Raw genomic sequence first — 19,535 nt, forward strand, 5'->3', positions numbered from 1 at the left:
TACAATAAGATCAGCCATTATATCAGATCAGCCATGACCTCATTGAATGGCAGACCAGGTTCAAGGGGCCAAGTAGCCTCCTCCTGCTCCTAAGTTATATATTTGTATGCAAGTACACAAAATGAATATGGAACTCGTTGCATGCAAAGAAGGGTCTACATTCAGACCAGGTTAACTTTTGACCAGTTCAAGAAAAACTGTGCAAGAATTCACCTCAGTGTGTCAAAGGCCATGAAAGGCCAACACTTTAAGATAGGAAACAAATTAAATGAAATACAGGTGGCAGAGAGTTGCGTGAACTGAAGTCTACAGAGCAAGGAGGCAACAAGAAGATCACTGAAATAGTGTATTCTTTAGGTAAGAAAGGCATAGATGAGTGTTTCAGCAGTCAGTGGACTGGTACTTAGGCTGCGGTGGGTGATGTCATGGAAGAGGAATTAATTGGTCGCCATGATGGTGATAATAAGGGGTCAGCAGCTTGTGAAAGGGGTGCGTGTCAAACAGGCTGCTGAGACTGCGAACTTCAGAACATATTGTAATACTCCACAAACATCCAGAATGAGAATAAAAAACAACTAAGGTAGGTTTCCTTGGTCCCTCATCAGTGAAATTCTATGTTTCCTGTGGTTCAATTTTTTTTAAAATTCCAATTAAGGGCCAACTTAGCATGGCCAATCCACCTATCCTGCATACCTTTGGGTTGAGGGGGTGAGACCCATGCAGACACGGGGAGAATTTGTAAACTCCACATGGACAGTGACCCGGGATCGAACCCGGGTACTCGGCGCTGTGAGGCAGCAGTGCTAACAACTGCGCCACCGTGCCGCCCTTCCTATGGTTCAAAATTTAAGGAATATTCGGTCAGTGCAGTTAGTTAGATTCTCGATGCCCTGAGGATTCTATTGTTGATTGAACTATGTGAACAAAGCCTATCATTTCAATTGGCCTGTGCAGCGTATTATCTGCAATTAAGAAATACCTCACTCTCACTCAATGCCACCTCTCATGCCAACTTTATTTACCCTGTGAAGGTTGGCTTGCCATGCTGAAGATACCCAGTTCATGTAGTTATATTGGGAGTGCTCTAATTTCTTGAGGCAAGGCATGTGTTTGGTTAGTCCTCTTCCCAAACATTTTAATCTGTGTTCAATGCTCACGCAAATCCACCCTCAAATCCGACGAAACATATTCGCTTATTCCCGGCAGTGTACCCAAACCAGAAGCGAGCTGAGGATCATCTTGGAGTTCATGACTGCAGAACTGAGTTTCCTTCCGGCTGGAAGGGAATTGGAACAGGTTCAAGGTGGGAGAGGGTTGCTTCGTTGCTGAGCCAGACAGCAACTCCAACCAGACCTTCACAGCTTGCAGCAGAGTGACGCCCCTGTGTTTGGCATATAGGCGGCTAGCTACCAGTGCCTTCATAAACCTTCACTGCTACTTTTACATGCACATCATATGATGCATGATAGCATCCATGGTTCTGGCAGAACATTCCTGACAGATGATCCATTTGAGAACTCCAGGCTTTTATCAGTGTTTATATTTTAACCTCCAAGTACTACTACTCTCCTATCAATCTGGGGCGGGATTCTCCGACCCACCGCCGGGTCGGAAAATCGCTGGGGGGCGGCGTAAATCCCGCCCCCCGAATTCTCCGAAGGGTGAAATGTCGGCGGGGCGTCAATCGTGCCGGGGATGGGGTGCGAGGGCAAGGGACTTTGTCCGCCTGGCCAGGTGCCAACCTCCAACAGTCGCGCCCATGCTGCCCATGCCACCTGGCTGGAGAGAGGGGGGATACGGGCAATGATGACATGTCGTCGTATCCGCCCCCCCCCCCCCCCCCCCCCCCCCCCGCAGGCCGTCATGTTTTCTGATCAGCCAGGATGTTGGCCGCCGTGGCGGCAGCCGCTATTCTCCATGTTGCCCTAGAGGAGGAGCGTGCCAGAGAGGTGGCGCAGGCTGCCGCAGAGGAGCATGCCACAGAGGGGCAGGGGCAGCCGCCCAGGCTGGAGGGACACCCGCCCGACAGGACGAGGAGGAGGAGCAGAGGGAGCACATAGTGGAAGAGGAACACGAGGAGGGGGAGGACGTCGCGGCGCCACGGCAACGGAGGCACCGGAGGAGGCCCCATGTGTACCGGCCCCGCTTGTCGTACCAGGACCTCACGGACCGGGAATGCAGGAGACTCCGGATGAGCCGGGAAACCGTGGCACACATCTGCCACCTGCTGGCACACCTGGCACTGCGTGGCACTGGGGGGACACACCCTCTCCCCGTGTCCGTCAAGGTTATGGTGGCCCTGAACTTTTATGCCACGGGGTCATTCCAGGCACCAGGTGGGGACCTGTCCGGCATATCGCAGACATCGGTGCACCGGTGCATCCGGGCAATGACAGATGCCCTATATGCCATGGCGCACCGCTACATCCGCTTCCCTGTGGACCGGGCCAGCCAAGATGCCCAGGCCGTGGGCTTCTCTGCCGTGGCCGGGTTCCCCATGGTCCAGGGCGCGATTGATGGGATGCACGTCGCCGTGCGGCCGGCCACCTGCAGATAACAGGGCCGTTTTCACCATTAGGAAGGGGACCTATTCCATCAACATCCAGCTGGTCTGCGATCACCGCATGATTATCCTGCACGTCTGCGCCCGGTACCCGGGAAGTGTACATGACTCATACGTGTCTTACATCCCCGGCATGTACGAGGGACGTCACCCCCGGCTGAGGGGCTGGTTGCTGGGCGACAGGGGTTACCCGTTGCGGTCGTGGCTGATGACGCCTATACGGAGGCCATAGAATGACGCGGAGAACGTCTACAATGATGCCCATGCAGCGACAAGGGGAGTGATAGAGAGGTGCTTTGGCGTGCTCAAAATGCGTTTCAGGTGCCTGGACCTCTCTGGGGGCGCCCTCCAGTATCGGTCAGATAGGGTCAGCCGCATCATTGTGGTGTGCTGCGTCCTGCACAACATAGCACAGCAGAGGGGCGATGTGCCGCAGGCAGAGGAGGGCGGAGTGGAGGAGCAGCAGGAAAGGCGCAGTCCTCCCCAGATGAGGAGGATGGGAGCAATGGTCAGGGCAGACGGGCTAGACATGCGAGGGTGGCTGTCCACCGTTACCGGCTAGGCCAGCGGGCACGCGACAGGCTGATAGCCGCCCGCTTCACTGATTAGGGGGCGTGGGAATCGGCGAGTATGGCCACATACCGCACACCATGACAACACCCAAACACCCTCACCCCCCCCCCCACCCCCCCACGTGGGGTGGGTGTGGTTGGGGGGCGGGGAGGAGTCCGAGGTGCTACAGTGTTCCTGGACCTCCCCTACAGGGGGACCAGGGACGGGCGCCAGCAACTCCTCCTCCCTCGGGGTGCCCAATGGCCCCCAGGCCTCTACATGGGTCGGGGGTGCGAATGGACCGGCCATCCAACGCCCCTCCGACACCTGGCGCTGCCAGTCCTGGAGGCCCGTGCTGGTATCGACAAGGGTCTGCAGGTTTGCAGCCATGGAGCTTAGGGAGTTGGCCATCCCTGTCTGTGACTGTGCGACACCGGCTAGCACATGGGCAATAGCGCCGATGCCCCCAGCGATTGCCTGCTGAGACTGGGCCATGGCCTGCAGGGATTGGGCCATTGCCTGCCGAGACAGGGCCACGGTGTTGAGCGCCTCTGCCATCTGCCGCTGGCTCATGGCCTCCTGTGAGAGGGCAGCCATGTCCTGGGCCACAGACGCCGCCTGCACGGAAACCCCCAGGCCTCGCAAACCGTTCCCCATGTCTGACACCGTCGCACCCATTGCCTCCACCGCGGACGCCACCCGTGCGGTGTCGGCCTGGGTGGCACGCATGACCGGCACCACTCCCAACTCCTGGACGCCGGTGTACTCCTCCACCTGCGACTGCAGCCGCTGCAAGCCAACCGTCACCCTCTTCGCTCTTCCCAGGTTCGGTGGTTGCATCGGGGCTATGGGTGGGTGTGGTAACTCCAGGAACCCGGGATCCATCTGGGCGGCAGATGTTCGCTTGCGCCAGGATGCCCTCTGACCTCCCGGGCCCTCTGATGCTCCTACCTCCACCTGCTGTGTCTGTACGGCTGTGTTGTGTGCACCAGTGAGTGTACCAGATGCCTCATCACTAAAGTGCCCAACCGAGGTGTGTGTCTCTGCGATGGTGGAGGCTGTTGGAGACAGCAGTGGCGTTGTGTCGTGCGCATCGACCGACTCAGAGTCCATGGTACTTTGGGGTGGCGGTGTGTCTCCACCCATCCACTCTTGTGTCACTGTCCTGTATTTCGGTGTCCTGGCTGGGGCTGTCCTGGCTGGGGCTGTCCTGGCTGGGGCTGTCCTGGCTGGGGCTGTCCTGGCTGGGGCTGTCCTGGCTGGGGCTGTCCTGGCTGGGGCTGTCCTGGCTGGGGCTGTCCTGGCTGGGGCTGTCCTGGCTGGGGCTGTCCTGGCTGGGGCTGTCCTGGCTGGGGCTGCCCTGGCTGGGGCTGCCCTGGCTGGGGCTGCCCTGGCTGGGGCTGCCCTGGCTGGGGCTGCCCTGGCTGGGGCTGCCCTGGCTGGGGCTGCCCTGGCTGGGGCTGCCCTGGCTGGGGCTGTCCTGGCTGGGGCTGCCCTGGCTGGGGCTGCCCTGGCTGGGGCTGCCCTGGGTAGTGGTTTTGTGGCTCAGCTGCGGCGGGGGCCTGTGGCTGCCCCCCTCGTCGCTGGGTGGCACACTCCTGCGTCGCCACACCCTCACGAGACGGGGGCGTCATCTCCCTATTGCTCCAGGCCTCTCCGTCTCCCGTGGTCGACGTGTGGCATCCTGCGGGCGTCGCGTGCCAGAGGGTCCGGGTCTCTCCATATCCCATGGTCGCCCTGGGGCATCCTGCGGGCGTCGCGTGCCAGAGGGCCCGGGTATCTCCGTATCCCGTGGTCGCCCTAGAGCATCCTGTGGGCGGTCGGCATCTGCGGGGATGGGTGCCTGGACGTTTGCTCCTGCAATACACAATGAAGCATGCATGGTTAGACACGCAGGCGGTGATCAGGTGATATGGGGGAGGGGGGATATGGGGGAGGGGGGATATGGGGGAGGGGGGATATGGGGGAGGGGGGATATGGGGGAGGGGGGATATGGGGGAGGGGGGATATGGGGGAGGGGGGATATGGGGGAGGGGGGATATGGGGGAGGGGGGATATGGGGGAGGGGGGATATGGGGGAGGGGGGATATGGGGGAGGGGGGATATGGGGGAGGGGGGATATGGGGGAGGGGGGATATGGGGGAGGGGGGATATGGGGGAGGGGGGATATGGGGGAGGGGGGATATGGGGGAGGGGGGATATGGGGAGGGGGGATATGGGGGAGGGGGGATATGGGGGAGGGGGGATATGGGGGAGGGGGGATATGGGGGAGGGGGGATATGGGGGAGGGGGGATATGGGGGAGGGGGGATATGGGGGAGGGGGGATATGGGGGAGGGGGGACATGGGGGAGGGGGGACATGGGGGAGGGGGGACATGGGGGAGGGGGGACATGGGGGAGGGGGGACATGGGGGAGGGGGACATGGGGGAGGGGGACATGGGGGAGGGGAGATATGGGGGAGGGGGGATATGGGGGAGGGGGGATATGGGGGAGGGGGGATATGGGGGAGGGGGGATATGGGGGAGGGGGATATGGGGGAGGGGGGATATGGGGGAGGGGGGATATGGGGGAGGGGGGATATGGGGGAGGGGGGATATGGGGAGGGGGGATATGGGGGAGGGGGGATATGGGGGAGGGGGGGATATGGGGAGGGGGGATATGGGGGAGGGGTGGAAATATGTCGGTGGCTCACTTGCTGGTTGGGTCCCCCGACTTCTGCATCGGCAACCTCCCGGTCCTCAGGTCCGCCAGCCAGTTCCAGGGCCCTTTCCTCATGTACGGTGAGTGGCCCTCTCATCAGCTGGGCCCCCTTCAGTCCTCTCATGCTCCCTATTGTTGTGTGCGCGCTTCTCCTGTGGGGGGCGGGTGGTGGCAGGGGTAAAGGGCAACAGTGTTAGACAGGTATATGAATGCACGCCATCGGTTGTGCGTATAGTGCAGAGGTTAGGGTTGGTTTCACCTGGGGGTGTGCCGCACAGCGGGCAGGGAGGGGAGGGGGGGTCTCACCCTGGCTGCCCTGACGACGTCGTTCACCTTCTTGTGGCACTAGGTGCCTGTCCGTGGTGTCAGAGCCACAGCGCTGACGGCCTCTGCCACCTCCCTCCACAGACGCCGGCTGAGGCGTGGGGTGACCCTGCGGCCGTGTCCAGGGTACAGGGACTCCCTCCTCTCCTCCACTGTGTCCAGGATCGCCTCGATGTCGCGGTCCTGGAACCTCGGGGCTGCGCGGCGGGCGGCCATCTTGTTGGGTCTTCCGGGGTGCGGCGCGTCTTTTGAGCCGTCACGCCGCTGCTAGCCCATTCGGGGCTGGAGAATTTGCGTTGTTTGGGGGGGCCCGGCGCCGGAGGTGATCCGCGCCGTTTTTGGTGCGGGTCCCGGACATCGCGCCAGTTTTCGGAGAATCCCGCCCCCTGATTTTCAACGTGAGGCTGTTCACATCTTGACCGCTGTATCCAATAACGCAAAGCTAATTCTTTTGCTTCTGACGCTACTGCAGTTCCCAAAGCATTCAGCCTTTTTTTTTTTCTCCCCTCCTTTTACCATCACGTCCTTCTGAGGCCTTCCTTATGCTGTTGAGCCAGTACTAGGTGCATTTGGTTAGCAGCCCTTGGCACCAGGCCCAACTGACATTATCAATGTGAGAGTCCAGGCACAAAGGGTCCAATTTTAATGCACTGTAATTGAATGGGTTTTGAGTAACTTAAAAAAAACATCCTTGGGCAGAATTCTCAGCCCTTTCCACCAGCAGGATCTTCAGGTCCTGCCAAACTTCAACCCGCCACTGGTTCACAGCAAGCAGGACAAGGGAGAAACTAAAATCATCATCAACTTCAATGGGACCAGAAGATCCAATCGGCGGTCAATAGCGAGCCACCTCTGTAGCGGGAAAACCCACTGTGGGAAGAGGACTTTCAACTGTGAAATTGTATAGTTTCATCTGGCATTATCCCATCACCACCCAATTTCCAATCCTCTGTCCTTGAAGATTTTTTCTTCTCTAACACCGGTAGAATCCCTAGCGCCAATTAACTTAGCACAGACTATATTTAAACCTGGGAATTTAATCAAATCCATAGAGATGCTACAGTGCAGGAGGAGGGCATTCCACCCATCGAGTCAGCACCAACCCCTCCGAAAGACACACTCTACCTCGGCCCACTCCCCCGCCTTTTGCCCATAACCCAGTGCATTGATCACAGCCAACCCACCTAACCGGCATATCTTTGAACACGAAGGGACAATTTAGCATGGCCAACCCATCTAACCTGCACATCTCTGGACTGTGGGAGGAAACCGGTGCATCCAGAGGAAACCCACGTAGACATAGAAACCCATGTAAACCATTATAAAGAAAAAAGACTTGCATTTATATTAAACTTTTCCTAAATCCCGGATGTCTCAAAATACTTTTCAGCCAATTAGGTACTTTTGAAGTGCGGTCAATGTTGCAATGTAGGACACACAGCAGCCAATTTGCACACAGCAAGCTCCCATCAACAATAATGTAAAAGTGACCAAACAATCTGTTTTGTGTGATGTTGACTGAGGGATAAACATTGGCTAGGACACGAGGAATAACTCACCTGTTCCTCTTCGAAATAGCGTCCTGGAATCTTTTGCATCCACACAAACAGACAGGCGAGGTCTCAATTTAAAGTCTAATTCGAAAGATGGCATTACCAACAATGCAGCATTCCCTCAGTGTTGCACTGGAATGTTTTTGTGCATTAAAGTTCTCCAGACAGAGAAAATAAATTGCAAATGAAGCATTATTATCCATGATGCCCTGCAGGATCCATTCTAATCTTTCTGGCATTGCGGAGGGGGCTGGTTAACTATGGACCAGTAGATTCTTTGTGGAGTTGGGAAGATTAACAGTTCAGACTGCTGTAGATCTAAAGGGACTTCCATCAACCTGCCTCTTTTCAGGTCATTGTGAAGCTAAAATAAATACCTATTGCTCAATGGTAGAACCAGAATAAACTAAGGGACAAAGTTAATACCGTAACTAAATTAACTTTAGCTGAAATTACAATTCTGTCTCTCCTAAACACATCCTAGATTGCCTCCATTTTCTCTCACCCCTCATTCGTTTTATTCTTAAATTCAACTAATTTTCTCCATATAATTTACCCTATTCTCCTTTCCATAAAAACTCTCCAGACATTTGGTTTATTTTCCTTGATTGCTGATGCTCATATTGTAGGTGGAAACATGATTTCTTTTTTTTAAAGTTGGAGGTGCTTTCATAGGCTGTAATAAACCAGCATTAAAAGGTAAGTTGAAACTTTGATTTCCTGGTTTAAGAATGGCATTGGCAATGGCCTACCACCCATCAATGAGAAAATAACACACTGTGACGTCATGAAAAAATATTGTGACACCTGCCTCACCCCAACCACAGCAAAATAAAAATCCCGATGGTCTTCAAAAACTCAGCAACTAAATGACCCCTCTATAAACAGTTAAACCTATCATTAGTGGTAGGTGACAATGTAATACAAGCCTGAAGTGGACAGGTTAATGGCATTGACGTTTAGTGAGGAACAAACAGATTGTGGAATACCCAGACCTTTCACCGGAGCTACATGCGGGGTCAAAGGTCAATTCTAATGAAGCAACATTAACAAAGGAAAGACCTAATTTCCCATGGATTCCCTCCCCATGTTTCTTTGTGAACTGCTGTTTAGAGTTCTGTCAGCTCATTATAAGAGACGGTTGAAAACTGCATCTCAGCTCAGCTTCCCAGCATCTTTATCACCCCCAACCATGAGCAGTCACCCTTCCCCCAGTGTTACTGTGTGCAAACTGGCTGCTGCATTTCCCGACATTGCAGCAGGGCCAACACTGCAAAAGCAGTTCATGTTCGACGAGTCAAACAATGCTCATCTCGTTACCTCCTCTGGCCGACTGAGCACGTGTCCCTCTGGACCACTGATCCCCATCTCCAGCAAACGTCTTTGTTCCTGTAAAAGATAAGAAACATCTTAAAGCTGTAGACACAATAATACTGTTGAATGAATTTCACTGACAAGGATTTAATTAAAACCTGAAATCTGGACAATAATAAAAGAACAAGCTCCATCCACACTTCAGCTTCTACCATCTCCCAAGTATTTAATAAAGTATTTGACTAATTATAGCAATCAATCTCTACCGAGTAGTCTATACCAGAGCTAGTCATGAAGTGAAAAAAACAAATGAAAGGTAGATGGCTAAGCAAAGCGTACCACGCTTATACCACCCAAAATAAACTGCATCAGATTGGCTGACTCTTCTCGGAGGCGGGAATTCCGCCTGCATGGAGTGTGTTAATCTACCTCCTGCCAATTAACAGTCCCCAGCGCAGCAAACGGCTACAGGGCTGCAATGATCAATGATACTTTCACTGGAATTTCAGCCCAAAATCTCAAGGCTCTGACCTGGGCAATGATGTCTCCATTTTCTGCGTGGACTTGCATTATTCCTCCAAGGTCTCCTACGTACTTGCAAATGTCATAAAGCTGCAGAGCAAGTAGAAAAACACAATGAAGGGTTTATGTCAGGTTTAGCAATTGATTTGATGTTTCTTTAGATAAACACCTCCCCATTTGGAAACGCCAGCTACTGCCCACATGAGCAGCTCACGACATTCTGGGAACCAATGGGGGAATCAAACAGATTTCATATTATCCTCGCATCTCTACTCCATGGTCTTTCCTTCCTCAATGTTAAGCAGTATATGTCAGGGTGTGGGCACAACATTAATTAAACCCAAGTGAAAAACAATCCCTTTGGTCTTGGGTCAACTATTCCTCTGTAATTTTCTGACCTTGTTTAATAATACAATTGTTTCATCCTCCAGGACTGGTCACTCGGTCTTTTGCCTGTCCTGTACATGTCGATGCTCCTCGTGCCATACCTATGGTTTAATGGGTAACGATGACTAAATAAATGCCAAGAGGTATCTGCCACAATGCGCAGTGGCTCCAGGAAGCCTGTCATTGGGCCTTGTCTGGGTCAGACACCCCCAACACAGTTGTTCTCACTCACTGGAAAACGCAGCACTTTGAAAAATAGGTGGCACCCTGTCAGGCCTTGCTCTCAATTTTCCTTGTATCTGTCATCCAATTTCCATGACAACATGGGGAGGCTGGTAACAGAAATATGCTGGCTATTGTTTTTTGCCAAAATACCTCAAATTCTGAACAAAAGTTCCAAATTTGTGAGAAATGTTTGATGTTCCTGTGTGCAGTTACCACCCTGGACTAGCTCTCATCTGCTCCAGTAAAATAATTACGGAGTTAAAACCAGGTGCTGGGTTAACAGTTCAGCAATTTTAAAATGCTGTTCGAAATCAAACCATTGCATTCAACAAATCACCACAATCAAATGAAATGCCAGCACTCCTGATGCTTTGTCAAGTTCTCCATTTTGTGCACAGTATTATAATCTGCCAATGGGCATGCGTAGCTTTGTAGCAGTACATAGCTGGCCTGATGAAGCTGTGCCCAAGCCATCATTGGTCACATCTTCATGTCTGCAAAGCTGCAGGGTTTCGAATGGGAGTTTGTGGAATTAAGCCCTCAGAATGAGGATTGAATGGAAAATAAGCCTGGTAGTTCTGGAGCCTGCTGGCTAGTTACAGAACAACATTGGTAAAAGAATTGGCAGCATCTTACCAGGGATGGAAGGATTTAAAGAAAAGTTGAAGTCGTTTTTAGTCAGCAGTTCAGAATTAACTTGGCACCCATGCATTTTCGTAATAGCTAGCCCAGATGGGTTACAGCATCCATCCTTGCTGAAGCTTTCAAAATCCCACATGCATATCTCTCAATAGCTTCCAAAACCCTTTCCCCTCAGGATAATCACAGATATGAAGAATTGGAACATTCTAGAATCGCAGGTTAGCACCAAACACATTCTTAAAAGTTACCATGTGTATATTGTGCTACTGTGGCAGATGTGCACACACTGAAGCCAAAGGAGAAGAATACAGCTTTCATTTTTTTAAACTTTTACCTCCGCATTCGACATCTGATATAAATCTTTATAAGCCATGTAGACAAGGAAGGAGTTCACACCTGTCAGTGATAAAACACAGATACAACTCAAAATATATAGTAAAATAAAATTAGAAGTACGTTACTTAGATTGAGAAAGGGAGAACAAATTATTTTTGAATTAAACTGGACTCCACAACACCAAAAATAAAACGCGCTGAGAACTAAGAAACTGGCTACCAGAACTTACTTACTTTACTATTTTACCAAAAAATAGTTCTGTATATTGTTTAAAAATCAATTAAAACTGTTTTACTCACAAGTGGTGAATTGACACTGAGATTAATGAGTAAAAGTGTTTATTTTAATTAAATGTAACCAACAGACTAGTCTTAAATATAATCAAGGAATGCAGTAAATCATGGTGTACAACTTGAGCCAGTTCCACCCGCCCCCCACCACCACCAACTCCGCCACCCTTTTCAGCTAAGACATGTTATAATCAAATATAGTCAGCCACAATTATTCATCCCACAAATGCATGTTTTACTCACTGGTGTCTTGTAACTGAGTGTAAGGGAACAAGCAGGCGATATGGGCTGGTGTTACCAAGGTGTGGGAGAGTTTAAGACACCCCCACACTTTTTTTCGGGTGCCGATGACATTTTAAAATGGCGACCACCCGCACCCATGCTGGCAACTCACTTTTACACGAAGCATATAATTTGGCAGTCATTTTTGGAGGGAATTTGTGAAGGCTTCAATCATCCACTTCTACGCCAACATCTACGATATTTTATCAAAGCCATTTTTTTTAATTGCCTTAAAAATGTATCTAATTTTCATGCAACAAATGAAAGAATAACTTGTTAGGTGACTTCAAGCTCCCATTTTACTGAGGTACAATGGAGCCATATGCTGGAGGTTTTCTTTTCAAACCCATTACATAAATGAGTAATATTTCCTATTTCCATTTACACACAACATGCTCAGCATTACTTATAAATCTCTTTTGAATGAATAATTCATGGTGGGCTTATTAGGCTTTAAATGTTACCATCTGTGGTCAGCTTTTAGAATAATCAGCATCCAAAAACCTTATCACATAATTCATAGCACGTTCATCAAAAGGAGAGGCAACTAGGAATGTAAATGTATAAGGCACCCCTTTGGGGTTAGGTACTTGGCAATCTATGGGTGGGTATGTGGAGGATGGGCCATTCCTGGGGGTAGGATCGTTCACCTGGTGGGTGATGGGGTGGGGAAGGGGAGGGAGAGGGGGGTAGAGGAGCTGCTGGCCGGAGGCCTCAAGCGGAGTTCGGAGGCCTGAATGGAGTTGGGGGGAAAATTGGAGAGGGGAGGGGGGCCTTGGGAAGGCGAGAGAAAACATAAGCAAGGAGGCAAACGTGAGACCAGGTGATGGGAAAGGTGGCAGAAACAGGGAGGCCGAGATGAGGGGACTGATGCCTCGTGGGGGAGATTGGAAAGGTTAGGAGGTGGGGGAGCCCAAGCAGGCATGCTGGATCCAACAGGTAAATGAAAGGAGATTCATCTCCTGAATCCAGTAGCAGAATTTTGCTTTTATTCTTATTTTTAATCGTCCTTATCTCACTTTAGCTGCCAGGTTCCCAGAGACTCGGAAAACCTGGTCCTCCACAGTTAAATTTCAAAAATGTAAATTGCCCTTGTCCTGCACTAAATGCTGAGGTGGATGGGTTAGAGACTTTGGTTCAGGATTGGTTTTTCACTCTTTAACTTGCCACCCAAACCAAACCAGTAAGATCATCGCATCATAAGAAATAGGAGCAGGCCCCTCAAGCCTGCTCCACCATTTAATAAGATCACGACTGATAGGCATAGGGCCATAACTCCACTTTATGTCTGCCTCCCATATTCCTTGAATCCCTGTGGATCAAAAATCGAACTCAACCTTGGATATTGTTAATGACCCAACTTTTACTGTTCTCTTGGGAAGAGAATTCCAAAGGATAACGACCCTCAGTGCGGAAATGTTTCCTCATCTCGGTCATAAATGGGAGACCCGTTGTTTTTAAAGCCATATCCTCTAGCTCTAGTTTCGTCCACAAGGGGGAACATCCTCTCAGCATCTACCATCAAGCCCGCTCAAAATCATAAATGTTTAAATAAGATCACCCTCATTCTTCTAAACTCCAATAAGTGCCAGCCCAACCTGCTCAACCTTTCATCCCAGGAATCAGCCTAGTGAACCTTCTCTGAACTGTTTCCAAAGCAAGTCCTCCTCAAATGAGGAGACCAAAATTGTGCGCAGTACTCTACCTGTGGTCTCACCAATGCCTATACTGTTGTAGCAAGAGTAGACTATTTTTATTTTCCATCCCCCTTGCAAGGAAGGCCAATATTCCCCATGCTTTCCTGATTATTTGCTGTACCTGCATGCTAACTTTTTTGTGATTTAAGCCACCTGTTATTTTAGGCTAAAATCCCTTCCTTGTTTCTCATGCACTCCAATTTGAGATATCCTAGAGTACATATGTCAACTTTGTAAGGATGCCAAGACCTCCATTTTAACCGCAAGCTCATTGCTGTGTATGTTCTCCCGCTGGGGCCTGTAGAACAATGACTCCTTATGTGAAACAGGAAAGAGCAGATCGTCGATTCAATCTACTGTCAGTGAGCCTCTAGGGCATATGCAATATATGTAATACTAATCCACCGTTTCAGGGCCTGTAGCATCAGTGTTATACAGCATTGGAGGCCATTCAGCCCATCATTTCAATGCTTGCTCTCTGAAAGAACTATCTAATTAGTTCTATACCCCCGTTCTCACCCCACTCTCCCCCCACAGCCTTGCAAAATATCCAATTCCTGTTTGAAAGTTCTTGCCGAGTCTGGTTCCAGCACCCTTTCAAGTAGTACATCCCAAATCATAACAACTCCCCCGTTAATAAATTTTCCTCGTCTTTCGTCTGGTTTTTTTTGCCAATCATCTTAAATTTGTGTCCGCTAGGTGCCGATCCGTCAGCCAATGGTATTGAGCTACGTCAGAGCTCATACGTAGAAACGTTCTTAGGAAATTTTAGGAGGGGAAAATAGGGAAAAGAAGGGTGTGCCAGATTGGCACTAAGCTCCCTACAGCAAAAATATGTTGAAGGTATAGTCAGGTCACCAAATGGAGCTGATTTAAACACAAGCCTGAAACTGGCAAGTCCAGCATCACTCGCCATAGGAACACTGTATAGTTCAGCCAGAAGAAAAAACTCCCATATGGTCAATCAGCTACTAAAAGCACTGGTGTATTACACAATGTATTAAAGGTCTGTCTAGGGTTCAATGCTTGGTGTTTGCTGAGCTTATTCAGGATGCTGCACCATCCTTGGCCTACTCCACAGTGGGATCAGGATTAATCACTTAACTTGCTGTTCAGTGACTTTCCTTAAAAGATAGTGAGAGAGATTCTCTCACGTCCCCGCAGATTGTTTCTCGGAGGCGGGCGGCAGCCCGCCATGGTCAACGGCAGGATCTTCTGACCCTGCCACTGTCAATGGGGTTTCCCCATTGAATCCACCCCACACCACGCCACTGAGAAACATCTAGATAGAAATTGTCCCATTGGGCAGATGCAGCATGGGTTCATGAAAGGCAGGTCATGTTTGATTAATTTAGTGGAATTCATTGAGGACATTACCAGCACGGTGGACCGATGGACGTGGTGTATCTGGATTTCCAGAAGTCATTTGACAAGGTGCCGCATGAAAGGCTGCTGCATAAGATAAAGGTGCATGGCATTACAGGTAATGTAGGAGCATGGATAGGGGATTGGTTAACCGTCAGAAAGCAAAGAGTGGGGATAAATGGGTGTTTTTCTGGTTGGTGATCAGTGGCTAGTGGTGTGCCTCAGGGATCAGTGTTGGGTCTGCAATTATTTCTAATTTACATAGATGATCTGGAATTGGGGACCAAGTGTAATGTGTCAAAGTTCGTAGATGACACTAAGATGAGTGGTAGAGCAGACTGTGCCGACGGCACTGAAAGTCTGCAGAGGGATAAAGAAAGTGAGTGGGCAAGGGTCTGGCAGATGGAGTTCAATGTTGATAAATGTGAGATCATCCATTATTTAAAAGGTAAAAAATTGCAGAATGCCGCTGTGCAGAGAGACCTGGGTGTCCTTGTGCATGAGTCGCAAAACGTTGGTTCGCAGGTGCAACAAGTAATTAAGAAGGCAAATGGAATTTTGTCCTTCATTGCTAGAGGGATGGAGTTTAAAAGTAGGGAGGTCATAGTGCAGCTTATAGGGTGCTGGTGAGGCCACACATGGAGTACTGTATAGTTTATGTCTCCTTACTTGAGAAAGGATGTACTGGCACTGGAGAGGGTGCAGAGGAGATTCACTAGATTGATTCCGGAGTTCAGAGGATTAGTTTATGAGAAGAGACTAAGTAGACTGGGCCTATACTCATTGGAATTTAGAAGAATGAAGGGGATTCTTATAGAAACATATAAAATTATGAAGGGAATAAATAAGATAGAAGCAGGGTGGTTGTTACCACTGGTGGGTAAAACTAGAACTAGGAGGCATAGCCTCAAATAAAAGGGGAGCAGATTTAGGACTGAGTTGAGGAGGAACTTCTTCACCCAAAGCTGAATCTGTGGAATTCCATTCTGAGTGAAGCAGTTGATGTTACCTCATTAAATGTTTTTAAGGGAAAGGTAGATAGATTTTTGAACAGTAAAGGAATAAAAGGTTACGGTGAGCGAACTGGTGAGTGAAGCTGAATCCACAAAAAGATCAGCCATGATCTTATTGAATGGCGGAGCAGGCTCAAGGGTCCAGATGGCCTACTCCTGCTCCTAATTCTTATGTTTTTATGAAACCTAAAAAGAGGGTGTGCGGTCAGTGGGACTGGAAAATCATGCCAGCGTGAACAGCTGACAGATTTCACCATAGAGAGCGTGAGCGCTGGAAAAGAAGAGCAAGAGAGAGAAAGAGAGGGAGAAAAAGAGGCGGCAGGGACAAAGAGCGGGTGAAACAAAATAGATAGATAGAATCGGAAATACAGAAAAACAAATCAGGTACACAGAAAAACAATAGTTTAAAGAACAAGAAAGAGAGAGCAATTAAAAAATAGAGACTGATAGACAAGGTTTGGGAGATCATGAGGAACAGCCATAATGGAAAGAGGAAATAAAGTTTCCTTGAGGAAATGAGTTGATTGCTGCAGATAGGAAAGGTTAAACAGAAACAAAAGAGAAGTCAAATCAGAGGCTATACTAACATGTGGTGAGTGAGCGGCTAACAATTCTCCTACACTGATGCTATAAATTGAAGGTTTAATGGAAGTTATTCCTAGTGAGTGTTATGTGTGAACTTAATGTAGAAAGACCTGTTCCATAAGGTGTTAAACAGACCTTTATCTTTGACAAGTGTCTGGATTTCTTCTTTCACACCCTCATTCCAGTCAGTGATGTCCACGTGCAACGCGTAATCGCAGCATGATTTGCTGTCTGCCCACTCCCGCCATTTCTCATAGGCACCGATGACACTGCTTTCAGGCTCGGGGACCACGTGGTCAACTGTGAAAAGAGGAAAGGAAACATTGTGACAGCGTGCGCAACCTTCAAATAACCTCAGCCAAAGGCCGCAGAAGTCCACATTCTCACCTTTCGGCTGCTTCAGAGCCTCATTTCAGTGACCTCTGCGCTCCTGTGATTTTGGCCTCCTGAGCATCTCCATCTTTAATGGCCCTACCATTGGTGGCCTCGGCCCCAATCTCTCAGAATTCCCTCCCTCTACACCTCTAACTCACTTTCCTCCTTTAGGCACTCCTTGTAACCTCTCTCTTTTGGTCAGCTAACCCCGCATCTCCTTAAGTAGCTCAGTTTCATACTTCATTCTATAATGCTCCTGTTAAGCACCTTGGTATGTTCCATTATGTCAAAGGCACTATCTAAACGTTGTAGCTTGTATGTTCCATAATGTCGACGCCTCCATCCTGACAAAATGCTTTGTGTTTATAGTGTACATGGAACTAGCCCCTTCAGTGTCCAGTTCTGTAGTGCCTGTTTTGTGAGAGTTAACTGTGGAACTATATAAACAAAATGGTTACGACACGCTTGGATTTTCAGAATAATCAACAGGCAGGAACCATTGCTCACTCAGCCAAGCTGGTTTATCCTCTTTTGAAGAGGTTATTTTAACACTGTCAATGTTTTTTTAACCAAATCCTCAATCACAACTTTGCCTCCCCTACAATCTGGCAAGATGTGTGGAGACCATTGACTGGCGAATGCTTGTGGGTTGCCACAAGCATTCGCTTGTTGTTCGTGAATGGGTGGTGCCAGCAGTTTGCAGACATTCACTTCATCATTGCTCCATTACCTCCCTATCTCACTTTGCCCAGCTGCCAACCATAGACTTTTTCATAGAATTTACAGTGCAGCAGGAGGTCATTCAGCCCATCAAGTCTGCACCAGCCCTTGGAAAAAGCACCCCACTTAAGGCCATACCTACACCCCATCCCCGCCCAACCTTTTGGACACTTTAGCATGGTCAATCCACTTAGCCTGTACACCTTTGGACTGTGGGAGGAAACCAGAGCACCCGGAGGTAACTCACGCAGACAAGGGGAGAAAGTGCAAACTCCACACAGACAGTCACCTGAGGCCGGTTGGCACCCGGGTCTGGTTTAGCTCACTGGGCTAAATCGCTGGCTTTTAAAGCAGACCAAGGCAGACCAGCAGCACGGTTCAATTCCCGTACCAGTCTCCCCGAACAGGCGCCGGAAAGTGGCGACTATGGCTTTTCACAGTAACTTCATTGAAGCCTACTCGTGACGATAAGCGATTTTCATTTCATTTCATTTCAATTGACCCTGGGACCCTACCACTGAGCCACCTTGCCACCCAATCATTCAGGAATGACTCACGTCTTGGTCCATCCCACAGAGGTAGCAGTGTGAAGAGCAGGTCAAGAAAGTTGATCTTAACATCCTTTTCCTTATCGCTGCTGGAACACCTAACTGTAGCAAATGATCAGCTCACCACTGCTGCTCATATCACTAAATAATCTGATCATAAACCTGGCGCACTCTCTTCTGGAGATGTAGTTGCCTGCTGAGTTACGGTCCCACATTATCTCCGACCTTGCTACATTTCAACCTACCAGTTGTAGAGTATAATCATTACGGTAGACTATTACACCACAAGGTGACATTAACAACAAGACTAATCAGAATAGAATCACAGTAGCATCATACTAGAGGTCACTTGGTCCATGCTTCCTGTGCTGGTTCTTTGAAAATGCCATCAAATGAGTCACTTTTCCTGCCGCCCACTCGTTCCCCATCATCCTACAGCTTTTACTCCTTTTCAAGTAAATATCCAATCCTCTTCTGACCCAACTGCCATCCTTGTCCATGATACACCTCTGTATCACACTGGCTAGATGCTTTACACAATGATTCACTAGGACCCCTCAAGGGGCATTCCTGGGTCTTTGAGCATTTTCAACCTAGATTGAGCTAAGCATATTTGTTGTGGCGTTCTGCACATTCGGCAATGGACTGTTTCTCAGTCTTGCCACATGGGGCAATTAACTCTTTTGCTCAATGCTGAGCAGCCTCTGACTTGATTCTGTTCCGTCTCCCAGTTTAACCTTTCCCATCTGCACTGATCAAACCACTTCCTCAATGCTGTATTTCCTCTTTGTTCTACGCATGGTTCTCATTGTCTCTGCCTTCGCGTGCGTCAATCTTTTTCTTTCAGCCTCTCTCTCTCTCCCTCTTTCTACTTTTGTTCACTGGTGTGATTTTTCTATGCGTCGTTCAGAATAACCAGTCGAAGTGTTTCAGTCATGCTGCTGTATCTTCCTTCTGTACCTGCTGAAATACTGAGACTTTCTCCTTCCATTTTTGCTACAGTCAAGATGGAATAGCGAACTGCAAAAAGATTTGTGAAATGGCGTCTCCCTGGTCCATCATTGAAAAGCAACCAAAGTCCATTCTTTTTTAAAATTGAGAGTACCCAATTAATTTTTTTTCCAATTAAGGGGCAATTTATCGTGGCCAATCTACCTTTGGGTTGTGGGGGCGAAACTCACCCATACATGGGGAGAATGTGCAAACTCCACATGGACAGTGACCCAGAGCCGTGATCGAACTGGGACTTCAGCGATGTGAGGCTACAGTGCTAACCACTGCACCACCGTGCTGCCCATGGCAACCAAAGTCCATTCTGAGTAAATCTCAAATACAGAAGAATTTTTTTTTTTAAATCCATCATCTTTCTTGTGAAGAAACTGCTAGTTAACAAAGAGACCCCAACCATGCCTGGGCTGGGTTCAAAGCCAGGCATCAGATGTTGAAAGGTTAATGTTTTAACCCACTGCACAAACCAATTCCCCATGCAAATACCTCCAGAGACCCTGGGGGTGGATGGGGAGAGCCGGGGAGGGGGGGGG

General features: G+C 49.3%; 1 protein-coding gene across 3 annotated transcripts in view; it reads right to left on the reverse strand.

Moving 5' to 3' along the window:
- The window catches only part of LOC140426775 (dihydropyrimidinase-related protein 3-like), a 281,060-nt gene that overhangs the window by 93,879 nt on the left and 167,646 nt on the right, over positions 1-19,535 (reverse strand). For all 3 annotated transcript variants that reach the window (XM_072511931.1, XM_072511930.1, XM_072511932.1), the window contains exons 4-7: positions 16,487-16,651; positions 11,118-11,179; positions 9,539-9,619; positions 9,014-9,082 (exon numbers count right to left, since the gene is read on the reverse strand). In XM_072511931.1, the coding sequence (XP_072368032.1) occupies positions 9,014-9,082; positions 9,539-9,619; positions 11,118-11,179; positions 16,487-16,651 (377 nt within the window). The remainder of the gene's footprint in view (positions 1-9,013; positions 9,083-9,538; positions 9,620-11,117; positions 11,180-16,486; positions 16,652-19,535) is intronic.

The sequence above is a fragment of the Scyliorhinus torazame genome, chromosome 7 (assembly GCF_047496885.1).
Source record: "Scyliorhinus torazame isolate Kashiwa2021f chromosome 7, sScyTor2.1, whole genome shotgun sequence".
Classification (NCBI taxonomy): Eukaryota; Metazoa; Chordata; class Chondrichthyes; order Carcharhiniformes; family Scyliorhinidae; genus Scyliorhinus; species Scyliorhinus torazame.